The 26,171-nt window shown below is 41.5% G+C and overlaps 1 protein-coding gene across 2 annotated transcripts in view; it reads right to left on the bottom strand.

Annotated features, from left to right (window-relative positions):
- The window catches only part of ano2b (anoctamin 2b), a 74,810-nt gene that overhangs the window by 47,216 nt on the left and 1,423 nt on the right, over positions 1 to 26,171 (bottom strand). For both annotated transcript variants that reach the window (XM_030440144.1, XM_030440143.1), the window contains exons 2-11: positions 24,067 to 24,450; positions 11,055 to 11,153; positions 10,559 to 10,710; positions 9,445 to 9,499; positions 9,294 to 9,345; positions 5,748 to 5,803; positions 4,454 to 4,501; positions 3,582 to 3,646; positions 2,089 to 2,223; positions 294 to 454 (exon numbers count right to left, since the gene is read on the bottom strand). In XM_030440144.1, the coding sequence (XP_030296004.1) occupies positions 294 to 454; positions 2,089 to 2,223; positions 3,582 to 3,646; positions 4,454 to 4,501; positions 5,748 to 5,803; positions 9,294 to 9,345; positions 9,445 to 9,499; positions 10,559 to 10,710; positions 11,055 to 11,153; positions 24,067 to 24,450 (1,207 nt within the window). The remainder of the gene's footprint in view (positions 1 to 293; positions 455 to 2,088; positions 2,224 to 3,581; positions 3,647 to 4,453; positions 4,502 to 5,747; positions 5,804 to 9,293; positions 9,346 to 9,444; positions 9,500 to 10,558; positions 10,711 to 11,054; positions 11,154 to 24,066; positions 24,451 to 26,171) is intronic.

Here is a 26,171-nt window from a genome sequence, read left to right as displayed (position 1 = left end):
TATTCCGTTTTATTTCTTTTTGTCTGCAAAAATTCAGAAGTTTTTTTCCCACCCTTTTTCTGCTGTAATAGCCAATTTTTAGCAAACAAGATCCTCCTTCGCACAGACAGGTGTTTTGGGTATTTTGGGAAGAAGAGAAAAATGGGACAAAATGCAAAAAAGCTGCTGATTATGCATCAGAACATTAATAAAATCAATAAAAAGTTAGACCATGGATTTTGCTTTTTATCCTTGAACTTTTTGGTCATTGCCCTGCTGGAGACATACACACTTAAACACACAGGTAACCTCACCCCACAGAGACATGAAGATGGCGAAGAAGACGGTTGCAGGGTTGTCGAAGAGGTGCGAGGCTCTGGCGGTGCCGCAGGCCGTGCTGAGCCGCCAGAAATCGCAGGCTCCGTCACAGAGGGGACACATGGTGAAATTGAGACTCTCGTCACACATCTCCTGGCTGAGGCGGAGACATTAAGACATAAGTGACAGAACAACTACATGTGACACATTTGTACAACGACCTAAAATGGCATGAAAGCCAAACGATATTCTACGATGAAGTCTATTGATTGAGTTCACATTTTAAACCTATATCTATACAATACTGGTACCTGAAATCCAGTACTGTTACGCACTGGTACCTTTTTTTTCTCAGTACTTTACTTTCTTCCTAATAACAACAATATAATTTCATTTGATAAAAATAAGTCATCAAATTTGACTGCCGTTGCTTCAAAGCAGAAAGCTTGTGAAGAACCTGGAAGCAGCTTGAGGAACAGTTTTTACTCTTTACACACTCCATTCAAACTGGATACCTGGAATAAAATAAAGAAACTGGTGGAATATCAGCACATTGGACTACATTAAAATATAGCGTAGCGCTGGATGTAGGTGTGCTAATGTTAGCTGTGGATGCTGCAGGCCACCTGGCTTTCAGGCTATCAAACACCGTACATGCTCTATACACTTATACACTTTTAATATAAAAGAGTTACTTATCAATTAAGTAATTTTAAAGTAAAGTATCTTTTTGCTATATCAAAATGAGCGGTTCTGCCTGGGGACATTACAACTGGGAGGGGCTTTTATTTTTATTTTTGTATGTCTTTTTAACAAAAGAATGCTCAAATTGTAAAGCCCACAGAGAGAAATTCATCGATGAGTAATAGTTTTATATTAAAGTTACATTGCATTTAGTATCTGAGTTAGTATTTTATTTAAAAAATTAAATTAATTCAACAAATGAGTTAGTTGTGCATCAAACGTTTCCATGACATTTAAAAAGTTTTATAAAAAAATCTAATATATTTTTTCATCTATCACTGTTAGATTTCAATAAAAGTTTGGTACCCAACCCTACCTGGCATAGCAAGGAATTGTACCCCAACATAAGCTGGCTGTTAGAGTAGATCAGTGAATTTTGTAGGTCATGTGGTTGAATTATTGCGCTGCATTTAGTATTTAACATGGTATTTACTAAAGTAACTATAAATAAAATGTAATGGCGAGTATTTTGGTTCAAAATAAAATGTGGTTTTAATTGCAACAGTGTTTTGGGATGAACACTTGCTGCTGGGCCCCAGAAAGCTCCCCCTTTATGGATGGCCCTGTCTGTTACATTTAAGCATTACAAATGAATGGAACTTTTAAAACATAACTACAATACAAGCTTATCTGCTTTGACCCTATTCATAGTCAGTGTAGGCAGAATTATCAGCCTTTTGCCTCATGACACACACACACACACACACATACACACACACACACACACTGCCGGCTGTACCTTCTGTGTTCCTCCCACACAACCCTGACTAAAGCCAGATACAGTAGGTATCTGGGCAATCCCTGTCTAGTGTGTGTAAGGGCATGTGTGCATACATATTAAATGTAGTAGGAGGACATTTTCTACATCCTTCTGTTGTGTTTTATCTGACATCCTGTCATGTTCATCACTTAGCATCTTCAAAGATAAAATCAGGAAGAATGTAACATTTGGTCGTCCATATTTTCCACCCTAATTCATCATAAACTGAGATTTTACCGGGATTCGTTTTCTCCCACAACTGAAGCTGCAGTGCATTTTTTCAGTACCTGGGTATATTAGTATCCACTGTCGCCACCCCGTAGCCAAACACAATAATCCCCACAATGGAGGCTGGAACCAGCAACTGAGTGTAAACACCGAGCCATGCGAAGTACAAGCCGATCTTCTCCCCAAAGTACTTTCTGTAGAGTCAAAAGGGCAGGAATTAGGAGATGAGAGTGACAGTGGAGTACACGGTGCTGGCAGAGCATACTGTTCAGCATTAAGGAGCACGCGAACGCAGGAGTGAGAGTCCTTATGCCGTGTTAAAAATAAGTCAAGGAGTTTAATTTGAGGCTTTCATTCATTACACTGAGCTGTCTCAATGCATGGATTTGTGTACGGCTGATAAACCTAATCCCCAGACATGGACTTAACTCAGACCTTAAATTCCCTTCTTGTTTCAAAGAGTGTTCCTCTGAACATTAAATATCCATTACACAATGTGAAATAAAAAGACATATGGTATGGTATGAGTTATTTAACACTCGGCTAATCTGCTTTATCAGGACTGTGTGGGTGGGGTTTAATCAGAATTGATTGGCAGTGATCTGGCAACATTACAAAACAAGCCCACATATCAAAGCACATGTTGATTTAAATCTGCTAAGATCTTCACTGCTGCAGTAGAAGCATGTAACATTATGTTTTTGCAGACACAAAAAAAGAGATTCAGACAGTCTCTTTTTTAAAAGAATATAAACTTTAGCAGAATGTTTCGTGTTCATGTAGGACCAAGTCCTGGCTGAGAAATTACGGCCTTTAACCACCACCCACTGCTAACTGTAGCTGCCGCTGGCTACTGTACACACAGTTGACAATGCAGCTAGCGGTCATATTAGCTGACTCTGCCGGGACTTATAACACAGATCACCCTACAAAGTGGCTAGGGGCTAGTCTGTTAGCATGCCAACTTCAACAAATATCACTAACACAATACAGAGATGTCTTTGGTGTAATGTCAAAACTGTTATTCATTTATTCTGTTGATCATTTTATTCAATTTTTAAATGTTTTAAACACAAAATCTTATTACATATTGCAACCTAAATATTCTTTAATAAAAGGGAGTTACCATTACCATACCAAGTTACCATTTCTATTGCTGATTGAAAGGTAAGGTTAGATGTTTAGTCTTAATAATTAGCAGAACTTGAAAAATATGTGTTTAATAATTAACTATTAAACATGCAAATATTTGTATGTACACTGTAATACACTGGTCAAAGAAGGAGAGAGAGAGAGAATCCCCACAGAGAGAATTCCCTTCTAAAAAGACAATACATTTGGGATTGGAATCGGTATAGATTTCAAAGGTCAAACCCTGCCTAATAACAGAGTATCTTAGTGAACTACGATAACCACAATGCTGCAACTCCTGAATATTTGCTGATCAAATGTAAGATAGCTATGCCAGTCCTGGGTTGCAAATTAGATGAAACAGAAACATTTAGAGCTTAATAAATATGAGTTGCTGACTGACTTATGATGGTCATGTTACCTGACAAGGTCAATGGGCTGGTACTTGTAAAAGGCTGAGTATCTGGCCCACTCCTCATGCAGAACCTGACAGCAGACAGAGACAGAGAGACAGAGTCAGTGTGGGTGTATGCCGTCGTGTCCGTTCACCAGCTGTGGCAAGCTGAAAATCTACAAGGAATCCACAGAGATAGAGCTGACCTGGAGACAAGAACAATCGGAATGCTTGAGTTCTGAGTGGTTGAGCAAAATCCCAAAGTCAAGAGAAACAAAGATCAAGTATGGGGAAGATAATATTATGAAGCTTCTTGATGCTGAAAGAATACCACTTAATCACAGCGTATTATCTGTTTCAACAGTTCTTAACGTAATTCCCACAATGATGCTTGAATAAAGAAGAAAGTTTGAGCTCGTACTTTGACCAGAGTTCATCGTTTGCTGTTTTTGTTTTTCTCCGTCTTTTGAAACACAAGACATTCAGACAGTGCTTGTCGTCTGTCTGCCTCGAGTGCATCTCTGTCTGAGAAATATTTACTGAACTTAAACTCCAATCTGTGATGGTGTTAGACAGATGGGACGGAGGGAACAATCTCAGAAAAGAAAGAGGAGAAAAGATAGACACGGATGAAACCATTGTTTGGAGAAGTGGAGGTCGTCTTTTGCTTTCAGCTGTTGGAAGTTTGAAAGGTGCAGACTTTCAGGTAACAGACATCTTTGTCTCCTTACATACCAAAAAGGAGATCACACTAGCAAGGTCACCCTCTGAAGTACTGGAGCAGCGGTGGTCTATGGAAAATGACTTTTTGTAGCTTTTCATTAGGCAAAAAAGTGGAGAGAAGGAAGAGACGCAGAGGAAGAGAAAGAGACAGACAAAGGAGAGAGGAGTGGGTCTACCTGTCTGTCGTTCCTCTCCTCCAGGTCTCCGATAACCTTGTAGTCACCCTGGGGAGCGAGAAGAGAGGGTGAAAACATGAGCGCACACGGGCATGGAAACACAGAAACCTGTCCTTAACTCACTCGTGCAACAAGACATGCTCTAAAGGCAAGTTTCCATCCCAGGACCTTTTCCCAGGGAATCTTTGGAGGAACTCGTGCAGTTCCACCTCAGGGACGAGGGTCTAAATTAAATTTCTGGGACATTATTTGACCCCCAAAAAGTCCCTGCTCTGTGGGGGGGAGTACTTTCCAAGAGTAAAAGAAATTTGGGGTGGGGCTTGCAGCGCTGAACATTTCTGATTGGTCAAGTGGATGAGAGCATTTTATGTGAGCCACCATATTTCAAAATGTGCAGTGTTTTTTGTTCATTAGGCTTCAACACATCAACATGGAATCACAGGAGAAAGCATACAGCAGAGGGACATTATAAAATTGTTCATAATATAAACGAAAATGTCAAAGAAAGATCACTCAACATTAAAAACTCTCAAGTAGGCGGCACATTTTCATGCACACAACTTTTTCTGTTACATTTCTAGTTTTTTTCGAAATTGGCTAAAGTTTATACTATTGTTAATCCAACCTGCGGAGACTTAAAACCGTTTGATTTTCAAACCATCAGACATTTCAAACCATCAGAAAACCCAACAGTGTGTTGCACAGGGAACACGTTAGTCAAGTCCTGGTTCTGGGCAGCTGTGGCTCAGGGGTAGAGCCAGCTTCTTGTTACCGGAAGGTCATTTGTTCAATTTCCCTTGTCTGCATTTCTAAGTGTCCTTGGGCAAGATACTGAACCCCAAACTGCTCCTGATGTGCTGGTCGACATATTGTATGGCAACCACTGCCATCAGCGCATGAATTACTGCAAGTTGTTGTGGACAAAGGCGTCTGCTAAATGCCCTAAATGTAAATGTAAAGGTGTATGTCACTCGATATTCTCTCCTATATTCAATGATATCTTATCAATTCATGTCAATGGAGTTGAGAGCTGGGATTGTTCTGAGAACACTCCCTCGCAGATCAGCTACTGAGAATTTATGTCAGCTGTTCAATCCATTCTAAATTCCATTCTTATTTCTGGTCACACAGCTTCTGTACAAGAACAAATGCCACACTACCCACTAGCACATGCAGTGCAAAAATATGATAGAACTAGATCCAGCAGAGCATCGGCTGTGATTCCCACTCTCTGCAAATTGAATATCGTAGTGAAACAAATTGAAACCAATGGGCGTCTAGTGGGAACACTTACATCGTGGAGAGGGAAGGCAGAGTCATACACGCCATTAGCTATCAATGTGCTGATGCCTGGAAAAGAGAGAGAGAGGGAGGGAGGGAGATATTAGACAACCCCAAAGGAGTATTTGGATGTCATCGCTCAATCCTTAATATACCTTTTATGTAAATCACATGAATCTTTATTTATCTTGAGACTTTGAGGCTTGTGCTGCACATTGAGTTTTAAACCAGAAATCTAAGAAGCCAGTGAAATAATAGTTCAGTTAGCGGCGTTAAGGAGTGAGGTTACACCAAATGGCGCTAAGATGTGGCGTGAAATAAAGTGGTAGCCGTTGTAAGGTCATTTGTAGCTTCAAAAAACTAAGATGGCATTGGCCATGATGCCAAACTTGAGGGCTTGAAGCAGATGCTATTTTTTCCTGTATTCCCAGCGTATTAAAAAATAGCCTTTGCACATTAGCTGTGGCTACTGTGTGCAGTGAAGGCCCGCACCCATTTAATTCAGTTTTTCAGTGTCAAGCAGACTTGGATTGGGTTACGTTGGTAAGCTTTCTAGTCTTCGGAAAAATTTCTTGTGGGAAGCGCTGACCTGACCTGTGGATGTCAGGGCCGACACACCAGATGACCTGGCACACGCAACTGGCTCTATCATCAAAGTAATTAATCAATTAATTATTGTTGCCTCAAAGGGGATCAGGAACTACACAGTGATTAGCTGTGCTATTAATGAATCCCACGACCAACGCTCAAACACACACACACACACACACATACAAACGCACAAATGTTCACTGAACCGGCTAGAAACAACCACAACTCCCAGAGGCCCCTGCTTCAATCTCAGCCTGACCCAGGAAGTTATGACCCACTTGTAGAGGAGATGTAGGAGGTCAGCAGAAACGCATGGAGTGGGTTCTGCATGTGTGACAAAATTCATCGACCAATAATGAGGAGGAAAGAGAATATAGAGGTTAAAGGGATGCAACTCTATTTTCACTCCCCTTCTTGCCCTGCAGCTCCATCAGTACCCGCTGGCTGAGACCTTCTGCTGTGATAGGGGAGCCAAGCAGACATATGGTGGAACGCTGCATGTGAAACCGGTGTCAGCCCGTTTCTATATGGGACTGATGGGTCTCATGAATGCATAGGCAGCTGTTATCTGCATGTCATTAAAATCTACAGCTATGTTACCATTAAGGCAAGACCCATTTTAACCAAAATGAACAAGCATGCTCCATTGATGCATTTGTCTCTTATCGACAAAATCATATCATGTAACATATGTATTGTATATTTTTGTAAGCTGTTGTTGTCCATCGCGATAGACTATATGGAATTTTTCTTACAAAAGTCATGAACAACTGAAACTGCTGATAGGGTAAGCTCAGGCTCTTGTTCAGTCTACTAGCCCAAATCCGTTTTATGCCATAGACAGGTTGTATCCAGTGTTATGGTTGTATCCAGATTGATTTAAGTTTGGGCATCAAAATAACACATGCAAATTGGATCCAAGACAAAGATTTAAAGGTCACCTTGCAGGGCAGCTGGAGGCACAAAATCACGTGATCATGATCTCCCAAATCCATCTTGCCAGGTCTCACGCTATGCTCTTGTGGCCGGAATAAAACAGTGGTTGAACCAATCAACATCCTTTGAAAAACTTGTGGACTGTTGAACAAGAAACAGGATTTTCCATGGTGACAGGATGCTAATCCTCTTTCTTAGAGCGATTGGTATGGCATATAATTCAATCAGGAAAATCTAGGATTAGCATTGTGCATCAGTTATTTTCATAATTTGTTACTTTCGCTACTTCTGTCAAGCACCATAATTATCGCCCATGATCATTTCCCCAGAGACCTCCCCAGGAAGCATTTGGATAGCATATTTCAACGAAGGAGGCTTTCTCGACTGATTTTGTTAAGAGTTTGATTCACCAACAGGCTCCACTGGTGGTAGCGCTCTCCTACTGTTGGTCTGATGGTGTATCCAATCACTGGTCAAGTATCATTTGGGGGGCTCTTGCCCTTTACCAAAGAGTTTCTAGTGGTGCCGGGCTACAACCCATCCAGCGCGTCAGGTTGTTGAAGGTGGTTTGAATGGGAAGTGTATTTCTGCAGATGTCTCTCAGCCTGGATGCTGGCCACTACAATTAGATTTCAAAATGTTTTCTGTGCCGTTTGCAAAATGACACATAATGATAACATCAAGTTCAAACTTGTGGAGGTGGGCAGAGTCAATGCTGCTACACAGCGACTTGACAGTGGGCTTGTGCGGAGGGCAGACTATGGATCTCCATTTGTTGTGCTTCCGCGTTGGACAGCCTCGTCAACAGCATACTTAGTCATTCATGTCTACCTCATCGCCACAGCAACCCATGCAAATCGGAACTCATGACTTGCAAATAACAGTGCAGACAGTCTGTCTTGAGGTTGAGATCTGACAGACAAATCTGATTCACTTGCAGTCTGATCAAAGCCTTGTCACTCCATTGGGCGTATGCAGCTGAGGCAACGTCTTGTGACGTGCAAGGTGTTGCTAAAAAGCCCAAACAATTCCCAAACAAATTAGGGTTAAAAAGGTGTCTGTCTCATGCAATTATCCGATCATTGCACTCCTTCTTTGTGTCGACTGCACTCCACTTCACCTCCCCATTGAACTCCCAGCGGGCATATCAATATCACCTCCCACCTTACCTGCAGTCTATCAAACGGTCCAGTTGGATTTGAGAGTTTCAGCACAACCTTGTAATGCAGCTGACAGCCACCTTACCCTGCAGTGTCACAGCCAAAGATGTTACGCAAGCATTCCGCTGCGCCTGCTTTTCTTTCTTAATCTGACCCTTGAAGGGACCATATGTATGATTTTTGCTGTCCCACAGGAGGAAATATGTGGAAATGTGTCTGCAGGTGGTTCACAGAGATGCTGTTCATTCTTGGTGACTCAACTGTTAACCAACTCGTTGCTGGGATTTTAGCTTTCCTGGCATTTTTAACACCTTTTGAACTGATGGAGGACAGCACCTCAGTATGAATGACACAACTTGTCCACTACAAAGGCTCATAAAAACCTTTTTATTGAGCCACAACAAGCAGCTGCTTAACTGTTTTTTTCTCAGTTTTGTGACTCACGACCACGGTACTGTAGATTCTTTTCAGACCTCTGTGCTCTTTTGGGAATTATGACAAAATTAGACAGTTCATAAGCAATTACAGGCCATCATACTTCAAGGGAAAGGGAAGAGTAAGTAGATAAGGATTTCAGATTGTGTTCCTGCAATTCTTGCTGCTTGCCAACAGAGGAGGGTAAAGCCATCGATTTTTTTTGTGCACCATTTTTGACTAGGACCAACATAATGGAAAAATCATTAACGTTTGTCAGATGCTTATGCCTGCAGCAAGCATATTAGATCTACAATGGGTCCGCCTGATATCATTAATCTAATCACTGACCAGGTGTCAAAGTGTACATGTGAGCGTGAAGAATGTTTAGGGCTAAAAAAGACTGCATGTGTTCGCACACATCCTGTTTTCACCCGTGGACTGTTTTTACACCTCACCTATGGTTTGACAGGTTCGTACACACACCGTCCGTCTCAGGATCTCATATACCTGAGAGAGATGAAGAAATATTAAACCAGAGATACAAGCTAATCCTGGACAAACATGCTGAATGAAGGAGAAACAGATAATAATGTGAATGACACTTACTATCCTGCCCCTTGTTGCGTTGTCAAAGAAAGTGTCTTTAGATGTGATGTTGTACCTGAAAGAAACAGAACGGTTATTAGCTTAATTAGAATCCTAGTGGTAAAGTCAACCTCTTGATTGATCAGATCACAAAAATGTACAATGTTTGTCCAGTAGATCACTGGATCCGAAGACTAAGAGTTTATCTATCTTATTTTCTCAAATAATATTGGTTGGCTACTATCAATCATTTCATCCACAATGTTGGAATAGCCACTTATGTTATGGTCAGCAATTTAGCACAGACTAGAGTAATGTCATCAGTCAACCAGGGACATTTCATTGTTCTTATCACTTAGTACATGAAGGTTGACCAAGAGGGCAAATTCCCCAAAACCTGTATTCCTCTGAAGTGAGCCTTTGTGACTAAAGAGCAGGTGCTTGACCTTACAACAACATGGATAAAGTGAAATGCTAACAAGTAGTGCATCATTAGCATGTAGTGTCATAATGAGTGATAAAGTCAGTAAAATGACACAATAGTGTCAGTTACAGAACAATATCTATCTCATGCTTGCTAACGTTAGCTAACATTAGCCACCTTATCTACTGGTACCAGTCCAAGTAATCGATTGGGGCATTCAAATGAGCAGTGTGTTTAACTGTTTTAGGGGGAGCTGTGGAACTTCTGTGTTTTGCTGGAAGCCAGTTTATGTTAGTAGACTCCATTTCTGAACTAAAGCTAGCCGCTGTTGCTCTCTGTTAGCAGAGCGAACACAGGCACTGAGATGAGGCATTTGAGAACCTGCATAAAGTCACATTCTTCGCACTGTCACGGAAAATCCGACCCAAGTCCTTGACAAAGAAATCCCCAGTCCAGCAGCATTGAACAGCTTCAAATCATCCACAGGCTTGTACAGGCAACCGAGAGAATAAGGGAAGATCTAATTTTTCAGGTCATGTTGCAATCAGCTCACACAAGGCCAATAAAGAAGTGAGTAATACATGTAAATTGATACAAATTGTAAGAGGCCTTTAAAGTTAATTCAGCTGGGCTGTTTATCTGTGAAAAAAACACAGCTCTCCGGTTTATAACTAGTGTGTGTGTGTGTGTGTGTGTGTGTACTTGTCTTACAAGTGGATTTTGTCTCTAGAGAAGCAGTGTGAGAGAAACTTGGTGCGTTCATGGTCCTGATGTGGGACTTTGGGCTGGAAAGGCTGGTTCATCTTCCTCCACACGGTGCTCATACTGGACCCGAAACCACTTTCCTCTTTAAGTTCATAACTCTGATGAAACACAGAATACAGAATTAGTCAAATAGTTAAGCATGTCGGACACTCAGCCTTACAGTTCTGAAGAACACACTTTTTGCGAACATTATTACAGAGTGGCCTTGTAGAATAAAACCCTAATGCACTGTTACTATAACCGTCAGTATAAGCATGATTATCTGATCCACATACAGGAGTCTATTTGTCTCTACTTTGTTGTATTTGTCTCTGTGTGAACCATTTTTCCACTCAAAGTTTACTGTAACCTTGCTGTCTATCTTGGACCACATAAATAACAACTTTACAGACACAAACAGGCGCTGCACATGGACAGAGAACCAAAACAAGTGATATCTTACCGTCTTGGTGGGGACTTTAATCTTTAGGAACTCAGCCTCTCGACACAGAACTGGCCAGGGCGCATGGAGACGAGTGAAGCAGGGGCCGTGGGTCTTTAACTGAAAGACAAGCAAAACTTCATGTAAATATATGACACAAAGTTTATGCAACTGAATGTGGTCGGGAACCTTCAGGAACATAAGAAAACATGTCTACCCAGTGACGTGGTCAGATTTGCTGGGTGTAAGTTAGCTTGAGAGCTGCAAATGGGTCTTCCCTGTGTCAAGCATAAATACTAGCTTTAACAACGATAGGATTGTGGGTTTGGTTCCCAATGTGTCCCTATTCCCTGTCCACAAGTGTCTGAGCCAAAGTTTTCGACTTAAAAGAATATTTTCAAAGCCTAAACTTTCACTTTTTGGGAAATACATCGCCAGATTGCTTGGCTGAAACTACCTGCTTACCAGACCATCTGTCAGTCCTGCTTTGCAATCCAATATAGCCGACAGACTTTAGCAGGAGAGACCTCAGTATGTGCTGCACTTCTCTGCAGTCAATTGCTTCTCTCTCAGCTGCCTTTACCTTCAGACCTCAAAATTGGCTGCGGCTCAACATTCTGCACAAAAATCCAAATTGTACTTTACATCTGAACCACACGCGACCAATCCCGACCATGAGCCTGACCCACTGAAACACTTTGGCTAACCAGTTTGGCCGGCAGCATCACTGGTGTTTATAAAAGATGGATGTAGCCTGTGTTCCCAAAGCAAAGCCCGGAGCTGTTTTTCTTCACTGCTTTGTTGTAGCAGCCTGTTCCTGACACATTTGATGCATTTTTTCCTCCTAAAATCGTTTCCACCAAACCGAAATAAGGTACTTACTGCATGTAAAATAAAAATCCTGACTCACCCAGCTTGTTCTGCTAATGAATCATGCCCACACGGTAATTATTATTTAGTATTAAGGTGCATTAGCAAAATGTGATAATTCGCAGCTCTTAATGGCATCAAAATGTACGTGACTGAATTCTGAATATCAGTGCATTGACAAACTAATTTCTGGCCTTCTGTAGTTGACTAAAAAGCAACAATTTAACAAAAAAAACAACAACAAAAAAACACATGTCCACTCTGCGCAGTAAGAAAAACTGTTCCTCTAAATTCCTCCATTAAGATCCAGGGCCTCATTAAAGAGTTGTCCTTTGACTAAAGTTGTTTCTCAGCGGAGTTATGTATGACAATTTAGGCTTTTGGTATTATAAGTAACATGCTTCTTAAATGCAATCTTATTTTGAGATTTGAATTTAGCTAATAAAGAACTGTCCTAAGTTAGGAATCCTAATTCCTAAAAACATGGACCCTGTCCTAAATCAATAATCAATAACTGCCGGAAGCAGGAGCATCACTGTTCTTGGGTCCGTATGGCATTGACGATGAAGACGGGGAACGACATGATCACTGATATTATGACTGAAAAGCATTCAAGTCACAACTGTTGGAGAAGCTAACACCAATCTTAGCCTGTTGAATAAGCCAACAATGATGATAGTCTGTTCGAAAAGCTAACATCGATCTTGGCCACGTTATTATGGATTTCACGGCTTTTCTTGCGACACCCACCCTGCACTGTTTTTCCACAATGAGACCACGCTTCCCTCCATATGATGAAAGCCTTGATGGCTTTGTGGTGCTAGTACTCCGTAGTAAATGCATCCATCGCGCATTTTTGACAGGAGAAGCTACTCCAACTACGAGTTTAACTGATAGGCACTGTTCGTCCGTAAAATAAATTACAAAAATTAAAACATCTGACATAAAATTTCAGTGGCAATGGTAGTCCCTAGACAACAAGAGGGAGGGAGGGAGGGAGGTACACCCCGGGGTGCCTTGGTAGTCGACCAACCAAAGGATTGGAGAGAGGTTAGTGTGCCACAATGAAATTACTGTCCAATCAGACCAAAAATGAAACAAGCAACACAAATTAACAAGCTGCCGTGCTGTTTCCTCACTGTATGCTCAGTTGCTGTCTGGAGTTAATGGGTTGTGTTTTTTTTTTTTTTTCAGGGTGGGTTTTTTAAAGCAGATAGCCAACAGGGGAGATGATGCAGCGGATTGTAAGTCGTAGTTTCCCCAGTAAACACATTGGTTGTTTGTTGTCGCATCTGCTGTATCTCTGGGCTAGACAGACCGTACACGGGCAGCTCTGTGGACATCCACCCGTTGGGTCTGCCTAGCCAAAAGACACTCTAGCAGTGAAAAGAATGGATGCAGAGGATGGGGTGACCCTGAGAAGAACAACAGCGTAACGTATGCAGGCCGAAAAAGGTTGGTGTGTTGACCGGGGAAATCACAGCTCATAAACCTCTGTATCACAACCGCAAGAAAAACAACAGATACAACTTAACATTATACAGCATCTATGCATCAACGCATTTAGGCTGTTGACTCATATTGATGCCTTATCCTAACCAATGCAACCAGCAAAGGCAACCAATCCGAGGCAGAGTAAGGCAAGTCTTGCAAGAAAAGCAGTGGGATCCGGAATAACGCATCTTAGCCTGCAAGAGAAGCTAACACTCACATGAGCGTGTTAGCTTTAAATTCCCCTGGACCTGACGATGAATGCCTCTGACACATCGTAGCTAAAATTGAACGCTTGTCTTTTCATGTCCGTTATAGCATGCCAGCTAGCCACGTGACAAGTGGGTGACACCGCCGTAGTCATGGATACAGGCAGTCTTGTGTACATTTTTAACACAAACAACAGGCATGACTGGACCAAGCGGTTATTTAAGAATCGAGTTTACAGTTTTAGTTTGTTTCTAAGAGGTCTAAGATAGCACAAGTGGTTAGGATTTTTTTTTTCTGTAATGACGCTCCTGGTCTGCAGCATGAGTGAGAGTATAACCAGAAATGAAAGAGAGCAGAGCCAGCAGGGGACTACAGCCAGGTAACCTTACCCTCCTCAGACCCCCACATCAGCTTCTGTGAGAAGGGGGGAGTGACAAGAGAAAGGTGGCACGGCCAAAATGGAAACCGGAGACGATCCTTTTCTCCTCTCTCGACTCCTACTCTCCTGAGATCTTTCACTCCCCCTCACCGCCACCACCCCTCCTCACATATTACTGTACGTTCTGCTACCCGCTAGACACTGTCTCACTGACTGCTCCTCTAATGTTTCATTATCCTCTGCCTCAGTCACATCCACACTGTTCTTTGACACACAAAGGCATACAGCGGAGTGGAAATCAAGTAAACCTTTAACACGCTTTGATTAAAAATCTTTTATTACAAACCTAAGTATGTTTATTTGTGAGATAACTGTTAGGTATAGGTAACTTGTAGGTTTAATTGAATGTTTTAACTTGCACTAAAAGGTGTAGGGTGGAAAACAACTTCAAAATCAACTCAACAAAATCAATGGCGCATGCTTTTTTTTGCTTCCTTACTTTATCCAGTGTGATGCTGTGTCTATGTAGCTGTTCATCCGTTTGACAGGGGGTGTTATTTGTGCCTTAACCAATCAGTGTTAAGGCAGAATAAGCCAGAGTGACATATACTTCCCCAGGACGTGGTTTAAAGTCAGCATGTAAGATGGCTGCTAGGAAGAGTTAACTTATTGTTCGCCATGACGATCAGAGAAATATTGGGAGTTTCTGTAGACCGTAAATAGAGATATTGTTCTTGTCTTTCTGGGGTCATACCATCCACACTTGATGCTATTTATGTGGCAATTTTTCTTGCTTTACAGAAACAAATACATCCTCAATCGCAAACCTGCCTACAAAGCTCTTGTTGGCTTGATTGTTCCTCCGAGAAACGGCAATCAAAGAACGCCAACCTCATGTTATTTTTGAGGATGTTTCTTTTCTTTTTTTTCTTATCTAAAAGTTTGCTGCGTGTTCATCGAAACAACATTATGTAACTTTTCCTCTTAACATAACAGCTTCGAAATCATGTTGATGGTCCAGTGTCTTGGTAAATGGTGTCTCTGTCTCAGCCACACCGCCCCCCTATCACTTGTTTCTGCGCTATGTAACTTCAGTGAGAAGGTGGGATCACAGTGTTACGTACAAGTTTACTTCAACACATAACTCTGTTATGACGTAATGAGTTTGGTTTGTACACAATTTTCTGATTCTATATGGATTTGTATTCACGAGCGATGTTGCACTCTGAAGCTGCGGGGGGTGCCAAATCGCACAAAATGCCAAATTTGACATATCAGATACTTTCCGGGAGGTAAAAATAAATATCAATTTATGTGTTCAATGAAAGAGTAACCCCACCCAGTGAAATGGTTACAAGTAGAACATAGCGGGTGTGTGGTCGTAGGTTGCGAGACACCTTTCAAACAACGGACAGCGCTCCCATGTTAGCAGAAAATCGCTGGACAGAAAATGTATGGCAATTTTACAGTTTTGTGATGCCTCCGTTTGTGATTGGTTCAAGTCCGGCAATGGGGCTTCTGGGAAATGTGGTCAGATTTGTGTGAGATGCAGTTTAACAGTTGTAACTACAATATGTCTCGTTATAATTCATTTCCTGACATGATCACAACAGCATAACATGAATCCTGGGACCAATTGCGCATTTACGCATGTTAGTTATCTTGGTTATGATTTGCGTATGATTATTCTCCCTGAAACATTCCCCGAAGTGATCTACCAGGAATCTGAGTTACGCTGAATCCGAGTTACGCTGAATCCGAGTTAATGATGAGACGAGGGACAGGTGAGGAGAGAGTAGAGGGAGGCAAACATGCACAGAGGGAAGCGCACAGGAGACACTGTAAGGACACGAGAGGGCATGGAAATCATATACAAGACACCGCAAGACACAGAACCATGGCAACATTTCCCATAAGCCCGGTTGCCTGACTTTCCCTCTCTCTCTCCTTGAAGACCTCAAACATGTTGGAAGTTTCTCTATTGACCCATTGCCCTCCCATACCACCTTTTCAGTGTTGTTAGACACAAAACTCATAAATAAGCAATGGTTCACTGATGTTTTGTGAAACCGCTGCAGCCACCTCATTTTTCTGCCTTGTCACCCACACCTCGCCCTCCTCCCTCACTTACTTGCACCCAACTTCCACCGTCATCCATTATATTCCACCCACCCGCTCGCATTCATTTCTCAGGCTTTCTCGCCCCCTTTTCCCTCCACCTCTTCCTCCCTTCCTCTCCCCCTCCCTCCCCCTCTCCCTCTATCGCTCCATCAAAAAGCAGAGGATATAAATACCTTTCAGCCTGGAGAAGGTTAATTAGTAGCGGGATTTCCAATTAGCTCTTTATCTCTGTAGGGGGGGTAACTAGGACGCAGCCGGGGGCGTCTTTAGATGGGGGGGGGGGGGGGGCATCGAGTATGAGAGGGTGATCGGTTGGGTGATAGGATTGCTGGGTTGAGAGCGAAGTGGTGAGCAGCGAGAGAAACTGAGTCAAGAGGGGCACGGAGGGTGAGAATGGGTGAGAGATAAAGACAGAGACAGGACGAGTGAGAGGGAGACTAAACGTATCACCGGGAGAAGGACAAATTAAAAGACACAAAGAGAAAACACAGCGTGAAAGGTGGTTATTAGCAGGAGTCTTTGAGCTGAGGTAAAAGGCAGCGGGGAGAGAGGGAGGGGGTGACATTACAGGATCTCCTCCAGACCTGCAGGTGGGCGGATGCAGGGATCAACCTGGATACAACCGTGGCAACCTGTTGAATCGCACATCTGATCATTTGTGTTGGCTCGCTGTAAATTCACCAAAACCTGCTGCTGCTTGTTTCCACACGCAATAGGAGCTCGATCATGAAATTGTCTAGGGCCAAGGACCCTGTTCTAATATTGGTCGGACACCTTATTTTAATTATGCATTAACTCATTATGCGCAGCATTCATTTTTTTGTCCATTTAAAGCAGCTACATTCTGCTGCGGAGCTGTAACACCAGCGGCAGAACACAGTCACACTGAAAGAAAAAAGATGATACAACTCCTTTTTTCGAGCACAGAGAAACAAAATGTAGTTTTTTAATGTTTTTTTTCACAAATATATATAGAGAGTTGCCACAGTAACAGTTATTGTTACATTTCATCTGTGACTTTTCATGCTCCCAATTGCTGTGCACAGATCACCTTTTATAAAAGGCAGCCTCAAAACCTTTTATGTCAGGTGCCTTTCAATTACTCTGTTTTTGGCGAATGACTGGTCGTGAATAGGTGAAACGAAGAGTACAAAGCATGTGGGTAAGGTGAATTGGAAAATGAGTTAGCCTGTTTGTATGTGTTAGCCTTATTACAGACTCACAACTTTTTCTATCGAGTATCTGCCGCTCTCCCAGACTCAAGCCACTTGCTCCCTTGCTCCTAGTTTGACTGAGTGGTACTTAAGCTATTGCAATGGCCAATAAAATTTCCCTCATAGATCCACCACTATAAAAAAAGAAATTGTAAAGCTTTGGACACAACAGGCAAATTGTTGAATCTTTGTACTATGAGTTTTATGTGCTTTTTTTGTGACATTATCACAATGTAAAGTCTATGGGGCGGGCAGTAACTCAGAGGTCACAGTAGTGGGAAAGAACATTGGCAGTAAATGGATGTCTGACTGGGCTGTATTCAGAATTTACAATAAAGTTTGCCTTCAGAATCAGAATCAGAATCAGAAATACTTATTTTGTATTATCTTGCATGCACCTGAAAGTTTTATGATACTAAAACAACATTACAGATTACAGCGTTGTGGGATGTGGATCTATGGCTCAATCCCCTTTTTTTGCCCTTACCCTTTACACCAATGCTTCTGCACAGAGTGTGTGTTTGCTGTTTATTCAAAATGTATTAATAATGCACTTGTCCAAATGGCACCAAATTTGACACTGCACTTCATTGGCAACTCAGCAACACACCTGCCAGGTGTTAAGTAGATTTGATGAGCAGTTCTCAAGATAAGCTGAACACACACTCATATACACACAGACAGACAGACAGACAGACAGATAGATAGATAGATAGATAGATAGATAGATAGATAGATAGATAGATAGATAGATAGATAGATAGATAGATAGATAGATATAGATATGTATATATTTACACACACTTCAGTGATAATATGGCATCAAAGGGGGGATGCAACATTAAAATATGTCAAAATGTGGGACTGTCATGTACAAATCAGCAATAACAATGTAACATTTGCTTGCTAGCTCATTAGCTACCAAGACATAGACAAAGTTTGTTTTGTGCTTGTTATAAAGAAAAGGACCATGATACATTGACACAACTGAGTTCTCATAACCCTCGGTTTGAAGTGTGCCTCTGGAAAACCTAAGTTTGGAGGGCCCTGTAGTCGTAACACTTCCACCCTACACGCAGGCTGTTCTCGCAACTGTTGCAGTAATTGCCTGACATGACTTTCTCCTCCAAGAGAAAGGAGTTTGCTGTCCTGCTACCTTTGTTTGGGCAGAATCGGTCCGTACCATAGAGACGTCTTGCCAAACAGATAATCCTGCTCTCTCTGTTCCCAAGCCCCCACAGACTGAACTCTCCACTGAAGTCCCAGCTCCACTTCTTAAATTAACATCTTGCTCTGATTTAATTAAAAGTGTTCTGTAAGAGGATGTCCCTCGGAGATCGAAGGTCAGCTCAATAATCCTCAGACACAGTCAACATGTTTGACATTCAAGCCATTCTCCTTTTTTCTACCATCCAATTAATGTGAAGTCAGACAGGTTCCTAGCAGGCAGGAGAGTGAAGTTTGGTACAATGCAAGAAATGTTCAGAAAAGAAAAAAATACTCTGGGTTTGTTTTTCATCTAAGTGAAACTTTGGGTTCCACTGTATTTGAAGGGGTGTACATAACACTGACATGACACCTGTCACCATTAAAGGTGAAACATATTAGAATTGTACTTTAGAACATTCAAAAGTTAACTAATATCATTAACAGAATCTTTGTCATTATGTCAAAGAAGTCTGCATTGTGTTTGCAGAGGTATTTGCAAACCAGCTAACCCTGGCCCTGAAAACCTCTTTGTGCTTATAGTGGAAACACCAACACTTCCCCAGTAGTTTGACTAGCTGCACAGCTAACTGAGCTAACCAGCTAACAGTAGCTGCAGAATATAGTGAGCAGCAGTGAGCTGGCAATATGTTGCATCTTAACTGTTATGAGTATGAATTCAACAGTGCTACTTTCACAACTAAACAAGCTAACTAGTGTAGTTAGTCGTTAGCCATGAAAACTCAAGACATGGTGTTTGGGCAATACAAAACAGTATTACAGCACCTTATTTCCATCTAGCTAACCAAGCTTACTGGCTTGGCCACAGAGACTCCATCACGTCCATTTCCATTTTTCAGTGTGCTTTGTGAAACATTAAGTGTTGCTTAGTTGAACAGGTGGCTCATTCAGTGATTAATTCATTCATTCAGTGCCACATTTTCAACCAGCTGTAAGAAACAAAGCCATATATTCCTAATATGTGGATGTGCTAAATAGCAGATTTGAACTTTTTATTATTGAATATCAGCCCCTCGGATTAACCATAAATCCCTCAATAACTACTATTATCTGTGTTAAAGACCCTTTGGCACACATTTCAAGTCCTTATAAACCAACAGGTCAGCAGATAATACTCTGTCACTGTGATGTAAGATCACTTATTTCAAATTAGATTATCTGGTTGCATCATTCCGGTGCAGACATGTTCATTATTGCTGTGACAGCATGTGCTTCACTAATTCTAATGCGTCAAAGTAAAAAAAAAATCTGATTTGCTGGATTATCTTAATACGTGCACACAGATTAGCAAGTATAAATGCACAAAGGATTTCCACCTCTCTGACTGTATCTATACGAGTGATTAGGTGAGCGGCAAACCTTCAGTCATTATCCCATAATGTTTCCTCTCTTTGTCAGCACCTCCTACAACCACATCCAGCTACACCCTAATGGATGGAGTGTAATTATGTTTGTCAGTCATTTTTTGTACGAGCACCCGTCACTACATTCAAATGAGGGATATTGGAGCACGAGTCCTCCTCTTCATAGCGGCTGCTCTCGGCAGCAGATTCGATCTCCCCCTCTCTATCAATGAGATGCGATAAGGAGCTATCAGTCAGTCAGCTAATCTCATCCTGGCTTAGGCTCCATGGCCACACTGTCAACAATCTGATTAATACTAGCCTGCAGACCTCACACGCTGCCAACTGGCTGCCGTCCAGCACACACACATGTCCACACAGTCACATGTATTTAGCTAAATACATATCACATACACAAATACACACACACAAAGATAAAATCCTTTTATCCTGCATTTAAAGCCCAGATAAGTCTTCCCTGAACAACACAGAGTAAGAGCCAACTGGTGACCACATTGTGCTGTAGTGATGTAACAATTCACAAAACTGCGAGGCAGTTCCTTGAAGCTTCCCATGTGACATTTTATAGTCCCCAAATGATTCGGCTCAGTGTCGCAGCCAAGGAGCAGCAGCATACAATTTGCAAACAGCGGAACTTTAACAATAACTGCATTTGTACAACTGTGTGGCAGCGAGCCTGCAGCCGCACTACAAGTACACAGAGCACACAGACCGTGTGTTCTGCCAAGTGACTATTACACACGCACGCGCGCACACACACACACACACACAGGCACAACAAAAGCCAAAATAAACTACACACTCTTGTGCGCGAGCATTGGTTGCTACGTGACAAACAATCTGGGCGAAACGATTTGTACATGTCAAAACAAAATTACCCGTTTCGGGCTGAATTAGTAAATCGATACAAAGGGGTCAGCCCAGCAGCTGTGTTGGCTGCAGGGAGTAGAATTAAAGTCTGCCAGCACACATGGAACCGTGAGGCCCTCGTGCAGATTCAGGCTCCAAAATAAAGTCCCAGTCATACAAGCAGTAGGCTCAAAATAACAGAAGCAGCATGGACAAGACGAGGTGTGAAAACTGAATCATGGCTACAAAACAGGTAAATGTGAGTTATATTTGATCAACTGTCATTTAGGGGTTTAGGTCGTCTATAAAAGAGGCCATCAACAATATGAGTGTGAATTTGGTCCAATCCGGTTCTGGTCATGTTTAAAATATATTGACCACGTAGAACAGTTGTCTGTCTTTACAGTTGCCATAGGATCAATAAACATCCACACTATTTGGCAGTATATATCGTCGGTTTATGTCTTCCAGCAAGTGTTTCTGGGAGAAAGAACGAGGCTGAATGACTCACCAGACTTGATTTTTTTTTTATTCCATTGCTCAGGTTTGCAGGTTTGGTGCAGCTTGCACCGAGTTATGCATTTGTGTGTTGCCCTGGATACGAGCTGTTCTGACAGAGAACTTCAGAAGGATTTTCTGTCAAGGATTTTATTACAGTGGTTTTTTGATGAATTTTTCCGTGGCTTGGCTGGCTTTTTGGGGAAAAAGGTTTGGTGTTTTATTTATTTTTTGTATCCTGTCATGTGCTTTTCTGTCTTTTCGTTAGCTTAAAGGAAAAAGTTAGGCCAAAAATAAAAAAGTCTGTCATTTTCTTTCGAGTCACCCCCATGCCGTTTGACAGTTGGGTGAGCTTCATAGTCCACACAACATTTCTGGAGCTTCAGAGCAAAAAATGCATCGCAGAATTATCTTAAAACAGAGGAAGTAGTTAAAACACATCTAAGCTAAAAGCGTTAGCATGCATCGTCTGAAGTGGGTGCACAAGCTCAAATGTACGTCTAGGGTGCAAATCTTTTCACATCAATCTGTGATTGTGGGGCTTCTGGAGACTTGGATTACACCAGGATAGCTGTGCAGAGCCATTTTATGCTTTCTTTCAGTTGTTAAGTTGTAAAGTCCACATCTACATCAGTTATTTAGGAGAATGTTGCAACACCGTTTTGCTGTGAAGTTACAGAAATGTTTAGTGCACTACCAAACAGCAGACTTTCCGGCAGCATGGAGTGAGTAGACAATGATCTAATTTTTAGGTGAACTTCTCCTTTAAACTTTGCTAGACGGGGTAAATCTCCTTAAGCTTGCTGTATGGTGCCTACCATGTATAATGGGATAACTCTGCTCAAAGGAGTTGGAAATCTTTTTTGGGCCATTTGAATAAACTGTTGTCATGTAGCATGGTGCAGATTACCGCCCATTGTTAGCGCTGTTTATACACAACTTGACAACTTGATGACTGATTTGACGACTGGGTGTAAAATGGAGCTCTCCATTATGTCCACTGTTTAACAAATGACCCAGAAATGGGTGGTGGACATCTTACTGAGCCTTTGGCTGTTGTTGTGCCTGTACTTTGTTTCCTCTAAACTGACACATACACAGATCAAGTGTTCAAGGGTGATTATGGTACAAGAAGATGGTATATAACCTTTTAAATGTGAAATAAAATATACATTTCAAAGTTTTATAAAAAAAAAACCTCCTTAAGACATTAGGCTTTTGCTGGTGTAATAGCCACCTGATATCTTTAACTACATCTCGAGTCTCACCCACTTCTTTTTCCTGCCATCTGAGCCAGGTTCTTATGTAGGCGCTCACCTTAAATAGCTCAAGACAGGGTTACATCAGATCCTCTGTCAAGGTTTAGACAAAAAAAAAATCCTGTAAACACAGTAAAACTATAGCATTTAGTTTGTGAATCAAGCACACAGGCTGATGGTTAGCGACTGGAATTATAATCCTGATCAACCATAACTGTTAATTTTATGAAAGGATAATACTTTTTTCAAAACATCAAACTGTTCTACCAATGGACCAGCAAAGGGACATGCTAGCGGGTTTTATGTGTTCTTGACCATTAGCTACTAATGCTCTACTTACAGCTGCAAAAATCACTTCTAAAAACGTTGTAACTCATGGAGAATTATCATCCAAACTACCCTCAGTGCTATGGTGCATTTTAGCATCTTTGAACTCTTGTTTTGGTTATCAAGGCCCGTAATTTTACTATTTTGTTTAACTCTCACTGCTCTCCTCGATTTTGTTTCCAGCTGCAACACACGGCTGTATTCAACAAAAAAGCTCTGATAAATGTACTATATGCTACCAGCCCAGCCCAGCTAGCAAATAAAGTTAGTGACTAACTGGTGAACATAGTGGAGCATTTAGCAGCTAAAGATCTTAATAATTCCATCAGGAGTTGATGGAGACCAAAACAGAGCTAAAAAGGAAAGTAAATAATAGACTTATATTCAACAGATGGCAACAAACCGGACATCAAATGATTGCTCATGTTGCTCAGTGTCTGGTGGAACCTGCTTTCTACCGTATCATGTCAAACAACAGCTTTACCATCCCAGTGAATATTAAAGCAAACGTTGTAAGATCTTCTCCTGGAATATGTGTTTATGGGTGTTTATGATGGACGTAACAGTTACAAATAGCAGTTTCAATTAAAGGTCCTAAATGCTCATGGATTGAGCGTTTTGATTTTTTCGTAGTATTTATATAATACTAGATCTGCTTTATAATAAAAAAAACATGGACATCTCCCTTTATATAATATGGAAACTTTTAAATAACTGGCTTGTGTTTTCTGAAACCTGTCTGAAAGACAATTGTTTCTTTCCTAACTCTATTACCATGAGATATTAAAACATGAGAATTAAAAAGCTATGCAGCAGTTTAAGTCGTCAGTAAAGTGTCATGGAGAAGAGAGGACACAAGAAGAGAATCCTAGGGCACAGGGTGGTAGTTATTTGACAATCACAAAGTAGACACGTCCATATCTACTTTACTCTTATCAGGAGCAGCATGACGCTGTATTAAAGAAGACTAGAAACTATCAATTGAGAGCATAAACTCCTTATGGAAATGTTTACTGAGGTAATAAATCAAGCCGGAAATAGGGTTTTTTTTCTCATTGGCTTACATTCCATTAGACGTCATTCTGAAACCAGTAGAGTCTCCCCCTGCTAGCCAATAGAAAGAATGCAGCTTTTTCTTTGTCTGCATTGGCTTCAATTCTCAGACCCAGAGGCTCCGACCACTAATGTATACAGTCTGTGTTATGGTCACACATGCACACTCACCTCATTGTTTCTCTCTATCTCCAGGCCGGCCTCCAGCAGGTTGGCTTCAAATTCCTGTCTGATTAGCCGCATCTCATGGTCAGCGGGCTCTGTCGTCTCGTTCCCTCCTGAACATCCAAGCTCCATGAACACCTCGCCGGCATTCGCAGCTTCTCCTTGTACGCCGCCTCCCCTTTCAGCCTCCACATCTGGGCCTACCGAAGGGGGAAAGTTGCCATTGGAAACAATGGATAACCTGTCGTGTGAAACTGAGGTGCTGGCCGGAGATCGTATGGAGCCGTGCCGTCGCTGATGGAAGACCAGGACGTAGTCAACTTTCCGTCGGCCATCAGAAAAACAGAGGCCTTCAGCGCTGCTCTGAGGGCTCGCAGTTGGTCCCACAACCTGTAGGGAGCCAAGAGAAAACAAAAGGAAATGTAAAATATCAACGCATACTGTAGTAGACCTGGTGCAACCATAGACCTCATTCACATGATGGCCATTTTCCTCCACTCAGGGTGGGAAACTTGAATTTTGGGATAGTGTAACGCTGCTGTGTTCCAGGTTGAAAGTGGTATACACATAGGGAGTCTTACAAAATGATTCGCAAGAAAGGAAAGATGACGCATTGCGAAAATCTGGAGGCACATTCAACCATATTTCAAGGTAAAACAACCTACTTGATAGCCCATTAGCTACTGTTAGCATTTAACCACATCTTGACTGACATTACCGTTTGATTACATTCCGTGTGTTTCACTTCCAGGTTTAGGCAAATTTCCACAAGATGTGTGTTGATATCTCTGAATTGATTTATGCTTATCCTAATCAAATTGTGTAACACTACAATAATCATCAAACAACATCATCAAACATCAAACAATAACATTAGCTAGAATAGGGCTGAATGTCGACGTTAGTTGTTGTCTAATGGAAGCTGAGTTATCAAACCTGTTGTTTTACCTAGAAATATGGTCCGATATCCCTCTGGATCTCCCATCTATTGTCTTCGCAGTTGGTAATCAATAAGGAAGCAGTGAAATTACAACAATTTGTCAGATTTACTACGTTTTTACGTCTGGCACCATGGACTTCAGCGGTGCGACATTTGAGCCCTGCACCCTGAGCATGATGTCAGAGGAAAATGGCCGCTGTGTGAGTATGGGAAGTGTTGAAAAAAAGAGGAAAACAGCCATCTGCATCATACTCCAATTTGTTTAAAACAATCGTCAAAAGGTATCACAATCAATCAATTTAATAAGTACAAGTTGTTCAAAGCCAGCATACCTTCAAGCAGCAGTGAGTTATGTAATAACTGTTTGAATGAACTTAAACATCTACTGCACTGTCAGCACACGCAAACAGAAGTGGCTTTTGGCAGGTTCTCAAAAACACTGAAGTGAGAACCTTCAGCAGCAGAGTGGGCAGTCAGCTCACCTTTGGCAGTTTGATTCTTTATTTAGACAGGGAAAGCAGAGAGGGAGACTAAACATGGAGGGCACAAGAGGGAACACTCTATAGGCTCTACAGGGCAGGATGGGATATTTATTTCACTTCCAGAGAGCTGGTTTCTTACTTACCAGCAGAACAGACTTCTACTATGTGGTGCTGTGCATCTGTGCTACCGTCGAATAAATCCTCTGCTGTGCTCATACTAAATGTATTTGTTGGAATTAGACTAATACATTAACTATCAATAACACCAGCCCAGTGTGTGTCTGTGTGTGTTTGTCACTGAATGTCCTCCTGCTTAAAACCACACAAATGGCTGTGTTGTCTTCTGCCTGATAACTCATAAAGGTCCAATATTTAACTAAAAAACAAGCTAATAATGGAATAACACTGTTGCTAGCTAGGACCCTATGCTAGTTAGCTTAGCTATATTGCTTCAAAGTCACGATTTATAATGATAAATAAATGGGAATATGGCATACATGTACAATCAGGTTTCCCTCAGAATTGAAAAAGCTAAATAGGCTAATTTTTCAAAGATTTGTGTCCAAACTGCTGCCACTGTAGCTCTGCCACTGGTTTGGTCTCACAAAAACTGAAGAAAAGCTAGATGAGATGGTTTCACTTTTGCCTTTTTTTTCTGAAAAATATCTTTTACAATCATCAAGAAATGC

Source organism: Sparus aurata, chromosome 14 (assembly GCF_900880675.1).
Source record: "Sparus aurata chromosome 14, fSpaAur1.1, whole genome shotgun sequence".
Taxonomy (NCBI): domain Eukaryota; kingdom Metazoa; phylum Chordata; class Actinopteri; order Spariformes; family Sparidae; genus Sparus; species Sparus aurata.
The sequence above is the reverse complement of the archived record's forward strand: the minus strand, read 5'-3'. Positions and strand labels throughout refer to the sequence as shown.